The sequence below is a fragment of the Triticum aestivum genome, chromosome 7B, assembly GCF_018294505.1.
Source record: "Triticum aestivum cultivar Chinese Spring chromosome 7B, IWGSC CS RefSeq v2.1, whole genome shotgun sequence".
NCBI lineage: Eukaryota > Viridiplantae > Streptophyta > Magnoliopsida > Poales > Poaceae > Triticum > Triticum aestivum.
In genome coordinates, this window is record NC_057813.1 from 745,912,432 (window position 1) to 745,930,330 (window position 17,899).

The 17,899-nt window shown below is 44.8% G+C and overlaps 1 protein-coding gene and 1 pseudogene across 1 annotated transcript; one reads left to right on the forward strand and one right to left on the reverse strand.

The window, feature by feature from the left end:
- Nucleotides 1-3,484: 3,484 nt before the first annotated feature.
- Nucleotides 3,485-6,407, forward strand: LOC123161514 (BURP domain-containing protein 3-like). The gene has a single exon (XM_044579334.1). The coding sequence runs from the start codon at nucleotides 4,248-4,250 to the stop codon at nucleotides 5,172-5,174; it is 927 nt and encodes a 308-aa protein (XP_044435269.1). The 5' UTR covers nucleotides 3,485-4,247; the 3' UTR covers nucleotides 5,175-6,407.
- Nucleotides 6,408-6,836: 429 nt separating this feature from the next.
- Nucleotides 6,837-11,472, reverse strand: LOC123161515 (disease resistance protein RGA5-like; annotated as a pseudogene).
- Nucleotides 11,473-17,899: the final 6,427 nt, after the last annotated feature.

The window sequence follows — 17,899 nt, forward strand, 5'->3', positions numbered from 1 at the left end:
TGTGATGTGAACTTGACAGGCAACCAGGTACACCATTGAAAGATGTGAATATGTTTTTTTTAATAACCAAAAGATGTGAATAAGAATGCGAGTTCTTTATGACTAACTAGTAGAGTGGCCCGCTCGATGCGCGGGCTAGAATTTTATAAAGTTGAGAGAACATTTTAATTTGATTTTTCTAAATAAAAAATTCAAACGTAATGTGACCATATTAATAAAATATGAGCCTTTTCCAAACGTAGTTTTGTCGTAGGTATGTTTGGTATTCTGACCGGTATATAAGTATATATGTTATGAATTAAGCATGCACGTATCTGCTTGTTATTCATGGTATACTAACTTTTCATAATTTGTCATATTTTGCCATTTATATGTCTATCATTTTGTAGCCTTTTATCTTGTTGTTTTTTCTGAGTTTTTTATTTTAACAAAGATAGGGATATGTATATTTGCTAATGTTGTGTAAGATTTAAATACTAATCTATTAGTTGTAGATGTGTGGACATGTAATATTCGCCAATAACGTCAGACCCGTTCTATCAATTTGAGAGCCCAAATAAGTAACCTGACCTACTTTTATTGAGTGTAAGAACATAAGTATTAGAATATATGAAATTTTTAACTTGTCAGACAATGAATATATATTAATCAACATAGGAGAGAACATTCCTAATTGCAAACTGAACATTGTAATACCTAAGTACTTGAATGTTGTCATGGGTAATAGAATAAAAAGACAGTGAATGTTAGATTAGACAAATAAATCAAAATTGTCTGCTCATCGAAAACAATATGTAGCATGCCAACAAAGCCAGGTTCAACTTTTATCAAGCCTTTTATCAAGTGGATAGGAGTAGCGACAAATGTTGCCAAGATGATGGCTTCATACATACTGATGTATTACTTTGTAAGGTCTTTGTGAATAATCTTCTATATCTAAATAGCTAGCCCTGACTAATCTATTTCTCTCAACATGCAAGCATGACACATCATCAAACAACATGCAATAGAAAAGGCCCACCTCAAGATTCAATGACAAATAGAAAATGGTTCATCTCAACATGCGAACATGTGTGATATATTGAATAAATATTTTACGAAAATAGAATAATCAAACACACTAAACCGTATGTATTTTTAGTTTTAGCTCACATGTTATTTTTCCGAATATTCTTATTTCCATAAAATCAGTATCTTAGACTTATATTGCAAATATTCCTGCAATCGCGTGCGAGACATCATCTAGTTAATAATAAGGTGAGTGCATGCATTGCCCAGATGCAAAGGCCAGGGTTCTTCCTCATTTTCTAAAAAAAAAAGCAGAAAAAAGAACTGGATGGACACTCAGTTTTTCAGTGCCCTTTTTCCACTTACCCATCCCGTGTGTTTGATGCAGTAATTTTTTTTTTTGAGGAAGGAAATCTTGATGCAGTATTTCTTACTAGCCATGGGGTTTAATAACTGATGGACACGGAGCAAGTTCATATAGGAATAGAAAAGAACTGGATGTTACTCTTTCTTTATTTTGCTTGATGAAATGCATGTTAGTTATGCTGGTCGTACGTCAAGCTGTAACATTGCGTGCATCAGGATGTATCAGATTCAGTGTAAACACGAGCAGTTATAGTTCACCGAATAATTAGCCATCCAGATCCAGATCCAGTGGCAAGGCAGCCGTGAGCGTGAGCGAAATGCATCCAAGGGAGGGAGTAGGACTAGGAGATGGGCCTTGCCAGCATCATCATGAGTGGCCATTGTACGACCGCGGCAGCAACGTGGTACACGAGGGGGGCCAACAGGGTTAATAACTTGGTGAGATTCAGAAACAGTGCACAGAGCAATAATCGTACTAGATACCAGTAGTAGGACCTGAGAGCATCTCCAGCTGTTGGCCCTCTAGGAGGCGTAAAAATCGCCGCCTGGAGGCGAGCCGGCGATATAATCGGCGCTGGGGCAGTTGGGCACCTAGCCGTCGCCCCCAGGCGCCGATATTGGCCAATTTTGGCACAAATGTGCCCGCTTTTCGCCCCACTTTCGGCGAAAAATGGCCCGATTCGCGTCGATATCGGGCCATATTTGGCATGGTACGGCGTCAATTGTCAACATAATAATTTTTTATCACATAGTTCATCACAGAAAATCAATAGAAATCAAATAGTGGCCTGTCTTTTCCGGCGAAGAATGGCCTATCCAGCGGAGGTGGGCGTGGGCGGCGCCGGGATCGGCAGGGTGGCGCCCTAGCGCGGGGGAGGGGGGGGAGGCGAATCTGGACGATCGGCTTCACTTTTGGCCTGACAGTGTGGCCCAGGCGGGGTTTTCCCTTGCGCCGGAGCCCCCGAGCGCCCCCTAGTCCGCCGGGTTCGGCCTGCGATCGCTGGTCCCAAAAACGGGCCGAGCCAGCAGACTTCGGCGTCTTGGGGGCGCGACGAGGGTTTTTTCGGTGCCGGCACTAAAAAGTCGCCTAGGGTGGCCTGTTGGGGGCGCGGCTGGAGATGCTCTAAGCCAGGCTGTAAAAAACAGGTGCAGCAGTAGTGTTGATAATACGCGTACTACTCCCTCCGTTTCTAATTATAAGTCTTCGTGGAGATTCCACTATGGACCATATACGGACGGATGTATTTTGGAGTGTAGATTCACTTATTTAATAACATGTAGATTCAGATGGAGCGTATATGCATGTTGCATTGGTCCACGGACACAAACGCTGGTAGTGGTCGACATGACACGAGCCCTTCCTCAGTCCGGTCCACGGGGAAAGGCAATCGCGGAATGTGAAAGCTGTCAAATCGGATGGTGGCGGTCACAACAAAGTGAAAAGATGCTCTTTATTCTTCTTCTTTCTTTGCTGGATGCAGATTTTTGAACTCGGATAGTGGCGATCAGTGTTAATAACATGCATGTTGTGTTCATCGTGGTGGTTCGCACACATTGGTAGTCGACATCTTTTTCCTTCAGAAAAGGAAGATTATCCAAGTCCTCTAGATCGTTAGGATGAACATAACCATTTATTAGACAAGAGTCAAGTATCAAGCTCCAATACTCAGTACAAAAAGTTGAAAGGCCATAGTTGGTGAAAATATGAATATATGCCTACGGATAGCCTACTATTAGACGAAAACGCAATAGCATTATACTATGATCAGTTCCGACTTGACCCTGCCTTTTTGGGAGCATGGTGAGACCGTCGGAATAGCCGCCACCATACTATAATCAGTCGTGCATACGGAGGGTTCATTGCATTTATTTATTTATTTATTTTAAGGGTGTGTGTGTTAATTTTTTGCCATATTAGCTTCTTACAATCAGGCCCCACTTGCCAGAAAGCGATCAAGTGGGCCAAATCACCCGATCGGTGCTTTTTGCAAAAGGATTATTAGGAACATGGTGATTTTTGCAACGGATTGACGACTTGATGGTTTTTTGCAAAGCTAGCCGCTAATGTGGTAGTTTTGTGCGATTAACTCGACGGTGTCTGTAATAATACTCTCTATCACGTATACAAGAATAATTATATGCGAGTACAACTTCAAGCACCATCCACTCAATAACAACATTATTGTTTTTAGGTTGTCCGTAAAAATCCTAGACATATTATCTTCAATTCTCTTCTTTATTTTTTTCTCCACACCACACCACCACAATTCGTACGTGGCAACTTTTAGAGACAAAGAGAGAAAGAGTTGGAGGGAAGGGGATTTTTCTCTCCTGTAGGATTTTTAACCCTACATTTTTCCTATTCCAACGTTTTCATATATATTTTTATACAATCAGAAGTCCTTAATAAATTTGGATTGGACAGTACTACCTCCGTCCTAGTTTATTGATGCTTCTTGTATTTTGTGTCAAATTTTGACCAGAGATTTAACTAACAAAACATTAGTGCATGTCATAAAAAATAATCGAATCGAATAATATTATTTTTTATGACACATTTTGTTAGTTAAATCTACGGTCAAAATTTGGCACGATGAAGACCAATATACCACGACGAAGGTAGTACTCCAGTACTCCACTAGCACTTGAAAACGTAGACGCTTCTTCCCAACACTCCCATGCAGGATTAATATATACTCCCTCCGTTCCTAAATATAAGTCTTTTTAGAGATTTCAATGCGGACTACATACGGAGCAAAATGAGCGAATCTACACTCTAAAATATGTCTATATGCATTCGTATGTAGTTCTTACTAAAATCTCTAAAAAGACTTATATTTAGGAACAGAGGGAGTACTACTATACGCTATTGCATGCAGGTTGCGTGTGTGGAGCATGCAGCTGGGACTGCGGCTCCGGAGCAGTACTGGAAGTCTCTTCTTCCCAACACTCCAATGCCAAGCTCCCTCTTTCAGCTCCTCAACGCGTCGTCGGTGAGCGCCAGTGTGGGGGCGGAGCATCAGAAGCCCAGGGGCACCACGGTGGGCGTTCGCACCCGCTTCAGATACCACACATACCTCATGGGCACAACGGAGGTGCACGCCGACCCCAGTGTCGCGCTCTTCTTCCTGAAGAAGGACCTGCAGATGCGCACCGGCCAAAAAAAGTTGATGAAGGTCGATTTCATGGCCACCCGGGGGGCAGGAGACAAGTTTTTGCTGCGAAGCGAGGCCGACGCCATCCCATTCACCACCGAGAAGCTCCCACAAATCCTTAGCCGCTTCTCCGTGAAGCCGGGCTCCCTTGAGTCGTCGGAGATGGCGCAGACGCTTCAAGACTGCGAAGCGCGGGCGGCCCAAGGTGAGCAGATGTGGTGCGCCACGTCTCTGGAGTCCATGATCGACTTCGCCATGTCAAGCCTCGGGAGCAACGAGCTGAGGGCCATGTCCACCGCCGTTGGCAAGGAGGGAACACCGATGCAGGAGTACACATTGACCAGCGTGACGCACCCCGCCGCTGACCAGCTCGTGGTCTGCCACATGGAGCCGTACGCATACGCCGTGTTCGCATGCCACCTGACACGGGCGACGAGGGCGTACATAGTGTCGATGGCCGGTGAGGATGGCACGGACGTCGAGGCCGTCGCGCTGTGCCACGCGGACACGGCCGGCTGGAACCCAACGCACGTCGCCTTCCAGGTGCTCAAGGTGAAGCCCGGCACTGTGCCGGTCTGCCACCTGGAATCACGCTGGCAACCAGCAAAGTCATACAAGACCGAAAGCTATGCCATGGTGGAGTAATAAAAAAGGAAAACTCCAAAGCGATCAAAACTTTGGCACCTCTCATATTCGTGTGTCTCTATTACATCGTATGTACTGGTCTTTGAAATGGATCACTGCAGTTTGCAGGCAGCACCTGCTTGCATTGCATGGTAAAATTTGGACAACACAGGGTATAGCCGATTATTTGAACTAGGGATGAATTCTTATTAGTTTCTGCTATACATAAATCTATGGATGTGCGTTTTTGTTTTAGCTTAGAGTATGATGATTGCCCTAACCTTCAAGCTGTGGAAATGTTTCAGGTCTCAGATCATATATAGAAGTCTTTTCGGTGGTCCCTTCGAGCTTCAGCCAGATTCACTTGTGTTCGCACTGGCTAAGTTCCTAGTGTCTGGGTAGCTTTTGGTTCATGAGATTAACTATTTGGGCGGAATAGTAGTTTATCCTCTGTTATGTTGATCTATCTGAGCAGTATATGGTGTAGACAACACACCTTATTTCGCTCTGTTTCCTTAACCATTTCTTTCTTCTGAAAATCTCGATGCTTAAACAACATGTTTCATTCTTGTAGTATTGGAACAGGTTGATTACTTGTGCACACGGTGCATAGCACCACGGACCGCCAACTACACCTTTTGCATATTATTACCATTCAAAAAAGAAAAAAAAACATCTAGTGCAGATTGTGGAGACTGCATGTATACTGTGATGTTTCGCTGGCGTCTACCAGAGCTTGAGTTCCTGTTCAGCAGATTCACTCCTGTTGTCCAACTCATAGTAAGGAATTCATCATTTTATATTGTTCACTCTTTTGACCTTGGATCCATTACTCGGATTCTGCAGAACAAATCACAGCTAATAGTGAATTCAGCAGTTGGCCGTTTGCATCCAGACAAGAGAAGTGAGGGATGGGAGCCTCTGTCTTCATATCTCGACGAAGTGCTGCGCACTTCTGCGCCGACTCTATCAAAGGTAATTATAGTACATGTGGTTCTTCTGTTGCATGATGGATTAATCGGGCATTGGATACTAATTTGCAGGGGTCTCTCTCCCTCTTGACCAACCTGAAGTCTGAAACCCTATGGAGGAGGAAGCTACTAGAGTATGACTCTATCTCGCGCCTCCTCCTTGGCTTCTCCACACCGCCAGTGTCCCTCCAGCCTTCACACCCCCTGCAATCTGCTCTGCCCATTGCCACGCCAGGCCCGTGCTCCCCATTCATAACATCTTCCTCAGCCTCCTCTCTTCTCCCTCCCCTTCCTTGTTAGTTGTTACTGCACATGCTGATTCAGTTCTGTGTGCAGAGTTTGGTAGCCGCAGCAAGTCGAAGGACAATTTCCACACTCACCTGCTGAACTTTGCCCAGCATCTCTGAGCTAGCTACTGCCCTCTCCTGTTGGATCTCTATCTCCTTCTTCGTCCTCCGCCCACCTATCAGCACGCCATGAAGTACTGAACCCTAAGGCAGAACCTGACAGACGAGTGATAAAAGCGGCGTGTTTCTGTATGATGATGATGATGGCAGCTTTGGAAAAACCATGCATGTTCATGTAGTGTTGATCAGTACATCAATTCTTCCCGGATGTAGACTTACTTGTAAGGCTAGAATGTAATCAGTATTCATTGCAGTTCAGCTCCAGCAAGCAACAATCCGAGAGAAAGTTCAGACTGGGCCACTGCTTGCTGTTCTCATATGTACATTACATACTAGTATTCATCTGCAGGCTGCAGCACACCTTAACAAATTGTCCATTCTTATAGGATAGTGCGCATGATAACAGCATATTTTCCGAGCATGCGTTGAGTACCCAAGATAATGAGTGCGTATGGCTGAGAAAACAAAATAATATTTGGTGTATTTTAGACAGCAGCAGATTGATCACAAAAAACTGCAAGGAAAATGAAAACCACCAGCCAAACCTAATCTAGGCCAGCTAAAATGAAAAGGAGTTCCTCATCCCACATGATCCACACCAAAGGAAAAACTGGACACGGCTATCAGCCAACTCCGCCTCTGTCAGTAAGGCTGCATTACATGATCACCATTTTCCAGCTTCACGTCCATCTTCTCAATGACATGCTCAGTATTCTGGCACGCAGAAGGAAATAGCACGGTAAGTAAAAGAGAGTAGAAAGGGCTCCAAGGTACTCCCTCTGTCCCATAATATAATAGCGTTTTTGACACTGCTACTTATATTATGGGACGGAGGGAGTATTTCCCAGCACCCAGATCGCATACATCCTAGTGGCGGCATAACTCTTGAGGTGGGAAACAAAGCATTGAGCCACTAGGCAAACCTTCAGGGGATAGTAAAGCATAAGTCAAGACAATGCCAATGTATGATATATCACAAAACCAAACATAGGCGCCTTAAACTTTATGCTTTTTGCAGTTCAGGGGGAGGAAAAAAAAAACATCTTCCATAAACCTCCCCTGCCACCTGAGCCATTTGAGAGCAAGTATCTAGGTGAACAGTTTGTTATTGTCATGTCAGATACTTCCCCCGTTTCTAAATATAAGACCTTTTAGGGATTTCAATACGGACTACCCCAGCCCTCATTGTGATTACTACTTAGGCTCTCTCAGGTTTCTTATAAGGTGGTTCTAGTTTAGGTGCCGACGGACTGATTATTTTTATCAACGACTGATACCTTCCCATTTTATTCTGTTAAAGCCCCAAGACAAACGGTATATGTCACTTTGTACTAATATATCAGCCCACCTCATAACATGACTTGCTCACGAGCTCATCTGCCTATACAACACCAAGAGCAAAACCAGTCTCATCGCAAAAAAAAAAACAAGCAAAACCAGTCTTGGTAATTGCCGCTTACCTGCAGATTTTAATTGATGGGATTGGCTCTAACAGCCTCCCCTTCTGATGAATCGTTCCCGGTGGATAGTGATGCAGTCTCCTCTTCCCATTCCTTGGGTAATGCTTTGAAACAAAGGAAAAAGAACGAGCATTAGTTTGCATTGCCAGGCGGGAGAGAATTAAGCTAAGCTATAATTATGTCAAAGTCTACATAAGTTTGGCTGCGTAAGAGAAATGACTTACAAAGCAGACCCCAACGAAAAGTTAGACGGTTGGGATGGGCGTTCGATGCTAGCTCCAGCAAATCAGCCACTTTCTTCACTGCTGGCGAGCAGTTTTCTTCAGACCAAAGACAAGCATCAACCTTCTGAAGTGAAGGGAGGTGTTGCATGTCGACATCCAAATCACCAGCTGCAATGTGCGACACGCGGGCATAGAAGCTAAGGGATTCAAGCATGGGCATAGATCCTCGTGGAAACATAGATGGCCCCGTCTGAAAATTATCGAATACGCACTGCCTCAGGAAGGGGAATGCATCATTGCCAATGATGAACCTTTCGACAGAAGTGTGCATTGGTCTTTGGTGGTTCCCAGCCAGAGAGAACGAAGAGCGGGAAATTTCCCAAGGATCTGAATGTCGACCTCCAGCCTCACTCTATCCACTACTACATGCAAACAGGAGAGAACGGGAAACAATGATGAATTAAAACATCTAGGCAATGTTGAGGTACAGTGATAAAAATAAAAGGCGTGGAGGTGTGGAGGGGGCACCCATCTGTCCCAGCTGTCATCAAACCTTGCATCCCCACAAAGAAAACTAGTTAATTTATGCAATTTCCACAGATTGGCCAAGGACACCACCAAAGAATTACAAACACTCTCGTCGTCTCCCTCCCACCAAAGACCAAGCACACTCAGCTCCGCCAGCTTTCCTAGTTCTTTCTCAATCGCATCAGTACCACCCACCATAACTTCATTCAGCTCTTCTAAGGACACCAAATTCCCTATCTCAACTGGTAATCTCACTGTAATATCAACATAGAGGCACATTAAATGTCCTAGCCGACCAACACTGGATGGCATCACCATACACGTTCTTAAGTTCATTGTTTGCAAAAATTGCAGCTTTCCTATTCCCATGGGCAGAACGTCAACAAATGTACCTTCTAGCCCGAGGTACCTCAGATGTAATAAATTCTCAGCATACCTAAGATCAATCTGGTGGCTGCTTTTCTGAAGATTACAACCTTCTAAATCCAATACACGCAGAATATGGAAGTTTGAAAGAGTCTGGATCATATCAACACCAGTTCTAAAGAGAGTAACAGACCTTAACTTTGACATACTTATGGCATTGACCTGATGGGTGGTGTGCTTTGACATGCTATTCTGAAATGATACCCTGCGAACCATGCTATCTGAATTACTTTTCCTTTGCTTAGTACCATCCAATATAGTAACAAAATTTTCTACGGTAGATAGAGAACATATGAGATCAAGTACCATATCATGTACGTGACAACTTCGCACCCTACCATGAAAATCAACATATGATGGCTGGATCAAGTTTCTGTTTATCAGCTCAGTGAAGTATCTCTCTCCAAGCTCAAATAGTCTAATGTCTTGTTCTCCACCTTGGATAAAGCCTTCGGCTATCCACTTCCATATCAACCGGTCTCTATCTATCTCAAAATCTTCTGGAAATATACTGAGATATAATAAACAAGTCCTTAGATAACAAGGTAGATCATAATAACTAAAGGATAGTATTCTCTGCATATCCTTCGCAGTACCACCTTCTTCAAGTCCACGACCAATAGAACTCAGTAAGTTATCCCATTGATACTTTGGCTTTATCTGCTGATCATTACTGGCTAACAGACTGGCTATAGTAATGATGGCTAGTGGCACGCCACCACATTTCTTCAAAATCTCTCTAGATACTTGCTCCAGTTCAACAGGACATTCACTTCCTTGAGGGAATATTCTTTTGTAGAAGAGCCTTTTGGAGTCATCATTATCAAGAGATTTCATCTTATGAATAATATCATCACAAGATGGGCAACATGCTTCGGAGACACTGGTTATGCGAGTTGTTATTATTACTCGACTACCAAGATCGCTTTTAGGCAAAGCACACTTGATAATTTCCCATGCATCCTCACTCCAAATGTCATCAATGACAATTAAGTACCTGTGGATTTTCTAGAACATTAGATCAAAGTATAAATGAAGACGTACGTTACCAGGTTTCTATTTATCTAAGTTTCCTTGAAGGATTTTGTAGAACATTAGATCAAGTATAAATGAAGACGTACGTTACCAGGTTTCTATTTATCTAAGTTTCCTTGGAGGTTTATCTTAGCAAAGATGTGATGGTGGCCTTAGAATTTATATCAATGAATGCATACCTCTTATCCTGAAGAAACACTCTCAGCTCATTCATGAGTTGTTCATGGTCCCTAATGGCTTCGTTGATGTTCGCAAACTTACTACTGTCTAGTCCATACAACATATTCTTGAAAATCTTTGTTATGTCGGGATTCCGTGACACCGAAACAAACACGCCACAGTCGAACTGCTTTATGATCTTGTCATACACTGCTTTGGTAAGCGTTGTCTTGCCCAATCCACCAAATCCAACAATAGAGAGTGTCTTGAGCTGCTGCTTAGACATGTCATCCCCATTAAAAAGCTTCTCAATCACCTCATCCCGCCTATCCTCAATGCCTACAAGCTCTGTGACATCCCTGTACACAGCCTTGAGGCGAGGATCAATGGCATTCGCTACACCATCCGTGGATGCCACAAGATCGTACCTCTGACGGAGCTCACCCAGCTGGTTGGCGAGCTCCTGGGCGTCGTGGATGGCGCCGGAGATCTGATGCAGAGCCTTGCCATTGGTGAACAACTTCTTGGTCCTCTTAAAGAACTTCTTGACTCTGTTCTTCAAGTTGTTGGGGCCGAGTTCAACTTGGCGGCCGTCGCACACCCGGACCATATAGGCGTCCACGGCGTCCTCCATGTTGTAGGAGAGCTCCCGGACCTTGCCCGCCCAGATCCGGACCTGCGGGTGGAGCTCGTCCGCCGGCACGTCGCCGACCTTGGAGAGGACGACGTACATCAGCTCCAGCTCCGTGGTGAGGGACTGGACGCCCTTCTTCACGCGGCTGCTCAGGGTGAGCTCGGCCACGAGCAGGTCCCCGAGCTTGTGGAGGAGGGGGCTCAGGGCCCCGGTCGCGACCTGCATTGCTCTGCTCGATCCGATCTGCCGGCGGCTCTCCGGCGGCTGGTCTCCAACGGGGATGGTGAGGTGAACTGGTGGCTAGTGTATCGCTAGGCTAGGTAGTAGAGGGCACAGGCAAGATCCCTCCGGCGGCCGGCGGGAGTGGTGTGGTTTGCTCCCAGTCCCAGATCTGGCGAGTGGCGAGGTGGGAGTAGAGAGCAAGGCACGGAGACAAGAAGACTGGCGTCTGTGCGCGTGGACTCGGGGTTGACTCGCCCAATGACTCTGCCTATCTGGATTTTTGCTGTTGTTGAGATTTGGCCTTCTGGATTACCCTCCGTTTAGGTGTGTAAGTCACCTTACGAAAATCAAATATTCTCAAAACTCTTAGACACAATGCATTAAATTCCGTCCTCGTTCCCCTCACTGCCTTGTTTATTAGCGAGCAATTTCTTTTGGCTAAACCACGCGGGGGCGGAAGTTAATGCGGGAGAGAAGGAGCGACCTATGCATGCAGAGAAGGAACACGTTGATTAGGGGAGGGATTGACCCCAGTTTGCATGCACGGGAATGGACCTGCATGGGTTGGCCGAAACGGCAGCCCTATTAATGAGGGATTCATTGCTAATCTCCGTTTGGTTTAGGAGGAAAAAAGTGGCGCAGTGATTGGAAGAATTCCCGGTCCGATTCTTTGGCCTCTTCCAATCAGCAGCCACCTAGGTCGCGCTGCTTCACCTTAGATGACTTATACATCTAGACGGAGGGAGTAATAACAAGGCCAAAGTAAATTAAGGATCCGAGTAATGCTACATAAAAATGATGGAACAGCTCGTGAATAGAAAAGGTCTGAAACACCCCTAAAAAAAGTCTGAAACATAGAAAAAAATCACTTTAGTGGAAACATATCCCTTAAAACATAGGACTAGAATGTTCAGAATTTAATTAAAAGGGTATTTTTCGGACGCGATAATGCCTGGACCCAACGACAACGGCCACTGCCACCATCTCCATCGCCACCTCCACCGTCGTCGTCTTCTTCTTCTCCGCTGCCGTCGCCTCTGCCTGCATCGATGATGCCGAGGACCCACCTGCCCCGTCATCTCCGTTGCCATCTTCTCCACCGCTGTCGCTAATGTCTCCCCCTGCAACGCCCCCTCGCTGTCGCCGCCGCTGCCAATGAGTTCTAGGTAGTGTGTAGTTGTAATGTGTAGAATTTTTAATGTAAGATTGTAGTATACGAGTTTAGTGTAGTTTAAGTGTGGTTGTAGTGTAAGAGCAACTCTAGTAGACCCCGAAAAAAACACGACCTACAAAATAACCGCAAAATGCGGGTCGGCGCGGAAAATCCTGCCCGATCAGACCTCGCAAACGCGGTGATCCGCAAAATTTTTTGAGGGGTGCGGCAAAAGCTTGATCCCAACACGCGAATACGTGCCCCCCCCCCCGGCCCGTCGATGCCTGCATATAGCGGGAGGATGGGGAGGCCATTTCAGCCCGCGCTTTTTCCCACCAACCACCTCCCCTCCCCCAAGATTCCGGCGAAAGTAGCCAGCGGGAGCACGCCGAAAGGCTGCCACACGCACGAGGTTGCCCTCCGCCCCCCTCCCCCTCCTCCTGCGCCGGGAAGTTGCGAACCTATGGCCCTTCATCGCGGGTGGCCGGATTTGGCTTTCCCGACCGCCGGTGGCTGCGCCATCGCGGAGCATCTCGCGCAGCCCCGGCAAAGTCGCATCGCCGCATGTAGGTGCGGGTTCGTCCTCTCCCCGCCGCCGACGGTTTGCGGGCATGGATTCGGCCGTCCGTCCGCTGGGCTTGGCGCTCACGCAGAGGCTCTGTGGCTCGCCGATGCCGCTCATACAGTGCGACGACTGCACGCGGACAGTGCTACGACTGACTTCGGGCACGCCGAAGCACCCCGGATGGGTGTGAGGGAGTCCTGAATTAGGGGGTATCCGGACAGCCGAACTATATACATCGTCCGGACTATTGAAGCATGAAGATACAAGACTCAAGACTCCGTCCCGTGTCTGGATGGAACTCTCCTTTGCGTGGAAGGCAAGCTTGACGATCCGGATATTGTATTTCCTTCCTTGTAACCAACTCCATGTAAACCCTAGCCCTCTCCGTTGTCTATATAAACCGGAGAGGTTGGTCCTTAGAAGACCGATCACAATTACAATCATACCATCATAGGCTAGCTTCTAGGGTTTAGCCTCTACGATCTCGTGGTAGATCTACTCTTGTACTACTCATATCGTCAATATTAATCAAGAAGGAAGTAGGGTTTTGCCTCCATCGAGAGGGCCCAAACCTGCGTAAACATTGTGTCCCTAGTTTCCTGTTACCATCAGCCTAGACGCATAGATCGGGACCCCCTACCCGAGATCCGCCGGTTTTGACACCGACATTGGTGCTTTCACTGAGAGTTCCTCTGTGTCGTCGCTGCAAGGCTTGATGGCGCCTTCAATCGTCGGCAACACGGTCCAGGGCGAGACTTTTCTCCCCGGACAGATCTTCGTGTTCGGCGGCTTCACACTGCAGGCTAATTCGCTTGGCCATCTGGAGCAGATCGACAGCTACGCCCCTGGCCACCAGATCAGGTTCGGAAACCTGAACTACACGGTCCTATGCTAGGAGCACCGGACGGTCACGATGAGCACGGCTTAGACCTGATGTCGGATAATGCTCGGGATATCACCCCTGCAGTAGCCTCGGACCTAAATCCGGAGCAGGCTGCGTTGCCTAAGGAGGGAGGGATGGACCCCACCCCCACTACAAGAAATATGTCAACTAGTGACCTTCTGTCAGTGACCCTGGAAGAATTGGTCATAGATCTATGACCATTTCAGACCAATTGGTCAAAAGCGGATCAGGGGGCTCCAAATCCTAAACTATAATGACCATTTTGGTCAGAAAGGTCGTAATTTCCTTACACGAAATGGTCATAAAGCAGATACCACTGGTCTGCTGCCTTATTTCTACCTGGTCATAACCTTGTAAATTATGGTGGGTTGCTATGACTAGGCGCCACCTCATCAGTTTTGCCTATGTGTCATGTCCATGTGGCAGCTTTGGCCGTAGGTTGTGAAGCAACCTATATATCTGTCATTCCTAAAATTCCCCAAAAAATCTCATAAATTCTTTGGGTCATATCTTCGTCAAATATGTAAAAAACCTTTCTTGCCTAGTTCAAAAATAATTCAAAAATATTCATTTTCCTATTCTGTTCAGAAAAACACTTTGTGAAGGAAGTACCACTTTGGCATGTCCAAATAGTATCCATTTTCTACAGTGCTTTCCTATGCCCAAATAACCATCCTCCACCAAATGCCAGCTCAATCCATTCATTATTTTGAGCCCAGCTTCAACATTCGTATTTATGTTCAGTGTGGTACTTTGCAAAGCAAGTACCACCTAGGCTCCTCCTTTTGAGCTGAAAATTTGTAAAGACGGTCTTCTTAGTAACTGATCATCCTCAGCCAAAACTCATGCCCATTATCCATGTGCATTTCCCGTACCGCTAATCAAACACTTGGCTGCTTATTCATGTTTGAGCATCGATCGGTCTCCTCGTGAGAATCTTATGTTGTGATTTTCCTCCTAGCACCTACCTGGGGAGTGCCCAACCCACTAGACATGCCTAGGCCGCCTAGAACACATGGCAACGCCACGGTCACGCGGTGACCTCGCGGCGGGCATGCGAGTTTACGCGCTCTAGAGTTGGGGCCCTCGGCCACCATCCAAACCTCAACGTATCGCCACCAAACCATGTATTTCTGATTAAATAGGTACGTATGTAACTAGAAATGATTTTTGGAAAAAATAAATAGCAAACTATGAGGCAGCTGAAGTTCAAATTTGACCCGCTTCCTACTGAATCAGCGGTAATTTATCTTTTTCACCAGAGGTGGATCAAAACTTTTGACACCCGGCCATTTTGTCAATTGTGAATTAAATATATCCTAGTATTTTAGAAAATTGATTTGGTCCAATTTTGCAACAAATATATGGTAGGTCCTTCACAAAAAAAAAACTCATTTCAGGCACTCGGAAAATGGAAAATGAATTTTCCGGGCAAAGAAAATGAAAACTCCCTTAGGCAACATTGTTTGGAATTCCAAGATGCACCCTTGTGCACAATATGAGATCATTTGAACAAACTATGCTATGAATGTGGCCATAAGATTGATCATTTCTCAGAACACGCATGATAGCTCATTTCTCAGAACACTTTTTTAAAATAATTTCTGTATTACAATTTTATTATTTTTCCAGGAAACTTGGCCACATATAATGACACAATGCGAAGGTTTTCCATTTTTTTGATTTTTTTTGATTTTTTATGCCCGTTTCAAAATGCGGTCAAAATGGCGGGAATAACCGTTCCTAGCTAGTGGTTGAATCTTGAATTTTTTTGGTGTTTCTCTGATTAAATAGATACTTATGTACCTAGAAATGATTTTTGGAAAAAATAAAGAGCAAACTATGAGGCAGATGCAGTTCAAATTTGACCCGCTTCCTACTAAATCGGCGGGAATTTGTCTTTTTCACGAGAGGTGGACCAAAACTTTTGACACCCAACCCTTTGGTCAATTGTGCATTAAATATGTCCTAGTATTTTATAAAATTTATTTGGTCCATTTTTGCAACAAATATATGGTAGGTCCTTCACAAAAAAACCTCATTTCGGGCACTCGGAAAATGGAAAATGAATTTTTCGTCCAAAGAAAATGAAAACTCCCTTAGAAAACATTTTTTGGAATTCCAAGATGCACCCTTGTGCACAATATGAGATCATTTGAACAAACTATGCCATGAATGTGGCCATAAGGTTGATCATTTGGCTTGAAAAGCCATGAATCTTCACGCATGATAGCTCGTTTCTGAGAACACTTTTATAAAATAATTTTCATGTTACTAGTTTATTATTTTTCCTGGAAACTTGGCCACATATAATGACACAATGCGAAGGTTTTCCAATTTTTTGATTCTTTTTGAATTTTTTATGCCCGTTTCAAAATGCGGTCAAAACGACGGGAATGACCGTTCCTAGCTAGTGGTTGAATCTTGAATTTTTTTATTGTTTCTCTGATTAAATAGATACCTATGTACCTAGAAATGATTTTTGGGAAAAATAAAGAGCAAACTACGAGGCAGCTACAGTTCAAATTTGACACGCTTCCAACTGAATCAGCGGGAATTTGTCTTTTTCACGAGAGGTGGATCAAAACTTTTTACACCCAATCATTTGGTCAATTGTGCATTAAATATGTCCTAGTATTTTATAAAATTGATTTGGTCCAATTTTGTAACAAATATATGGTAGGTCCTTCACAAAAAAACTCATTTCGGGCACTCGAAAAATGGAAAATGAATTTTCATCCAAAGAAAATGAAAACTCCCTTAGGCAACATTGTTTGCCATTCCAAGATGCACAATATGAGATCATTCGAACAAACTATGCCATGAATGTGGCCATAAGATTGATCATTTCGCTTGAAAGCCATGAATCTTCACACATGATAGCTCATTTCTGAGATCACTTTTTTAAAAGAATTACTGTATTACAAGTTTATTATTTTTCCTGGTAACTTGGTCACATTTAATGACACAATGTGAAGGTTTTCCGATTTTTTGATTTTTTTGAATTTTTTATGCTCATTTGAAAATGCGGTCAAAACGGCGGGAATGACCGTTCCTAGCTAGTGGTTGAATCTTGGATTTTTTTTGTGTTTCTCTGATTAAATAGATACTTATGTACCTAGAAATGATTTTTGTAAAAAACAAAGAACAAACTATGAGGGAGCTGCAGTTCAAATTTGACCCAGTTCCTACTGAATTGGCAGATATTTGTCTTTTTCACCGGAGGTGGATCAAAACTTTTGACACCCAACCATTTTGTCAATTATGCATTAAATATGTCCTAGTATTTTAGAAAATTGATTTGCTCCAATTTTGCAGAAAAAAAGGTAGGTCCTTCATAAAAAAACTCATTTTGGGCACTCGAAAAAAATGAAAAATGATTTTTTGCCAAAAAAACTCATTTCTGATGGCACCTTTTTAAAGATATTTATCTCATTCCATGTTTATTATTTTTTCTTTAAACTTGTCCACATTTGGTGACAAAGTGAGAAGGTTTTACATTTTTCTTTGATTTTTTGGGTCATAAAATAGCTGACATGATTTTAACATGATATTTTTAGTCAACTACAACCAATTTAGATGGTCATAACCTCGTACTGCATGCCGATTGGTCCGTGGACGTCTCACGCGGATCATGCATCGCACACCGTCGGATGCTCGCGGATCCAACGGTAGTCCTTGACCCTTTCACACCAACCCCGAAACCCTAGCTATGTCCTCATGGTCATTTTCCATCCACACACACACACACACACACCCCGCCTCCTTTCTTTCCCTCTCCTCCTCTCCTCTTCCAGATTCGGTGGAGCTCCTCCCTATCGCGCCCTTCCTCACCGCATCGCCACCCCTCCCCTTCCTCTCGCGACGCTGCACCCTCCCCCACCCCCTCCCCTTCCTTCTCCACACAAACCAATCCTCCTCTCCGCCGGCGGCAATGGATCTCTTCGGCGGGGCTGGCGGCGGTGCGATGCTGTCGGAGATGTACCAGAGCACGGGGCTGCGGCAGGGCAGGGGAGAAGCAAAGCAGGGCAGCGGAGCCGCTGCGGCCCAGCACCAGT

Excerpts from the sequence above, each read along its gene's own strand:
- LOC123161514 (XM_044579334.1), top strand. The coding sequence starts at position 4,248 with ATGCAGGTTGCGTGTGTGGAGCATGCAGCTGGGACTGCGGCTCCGGAG.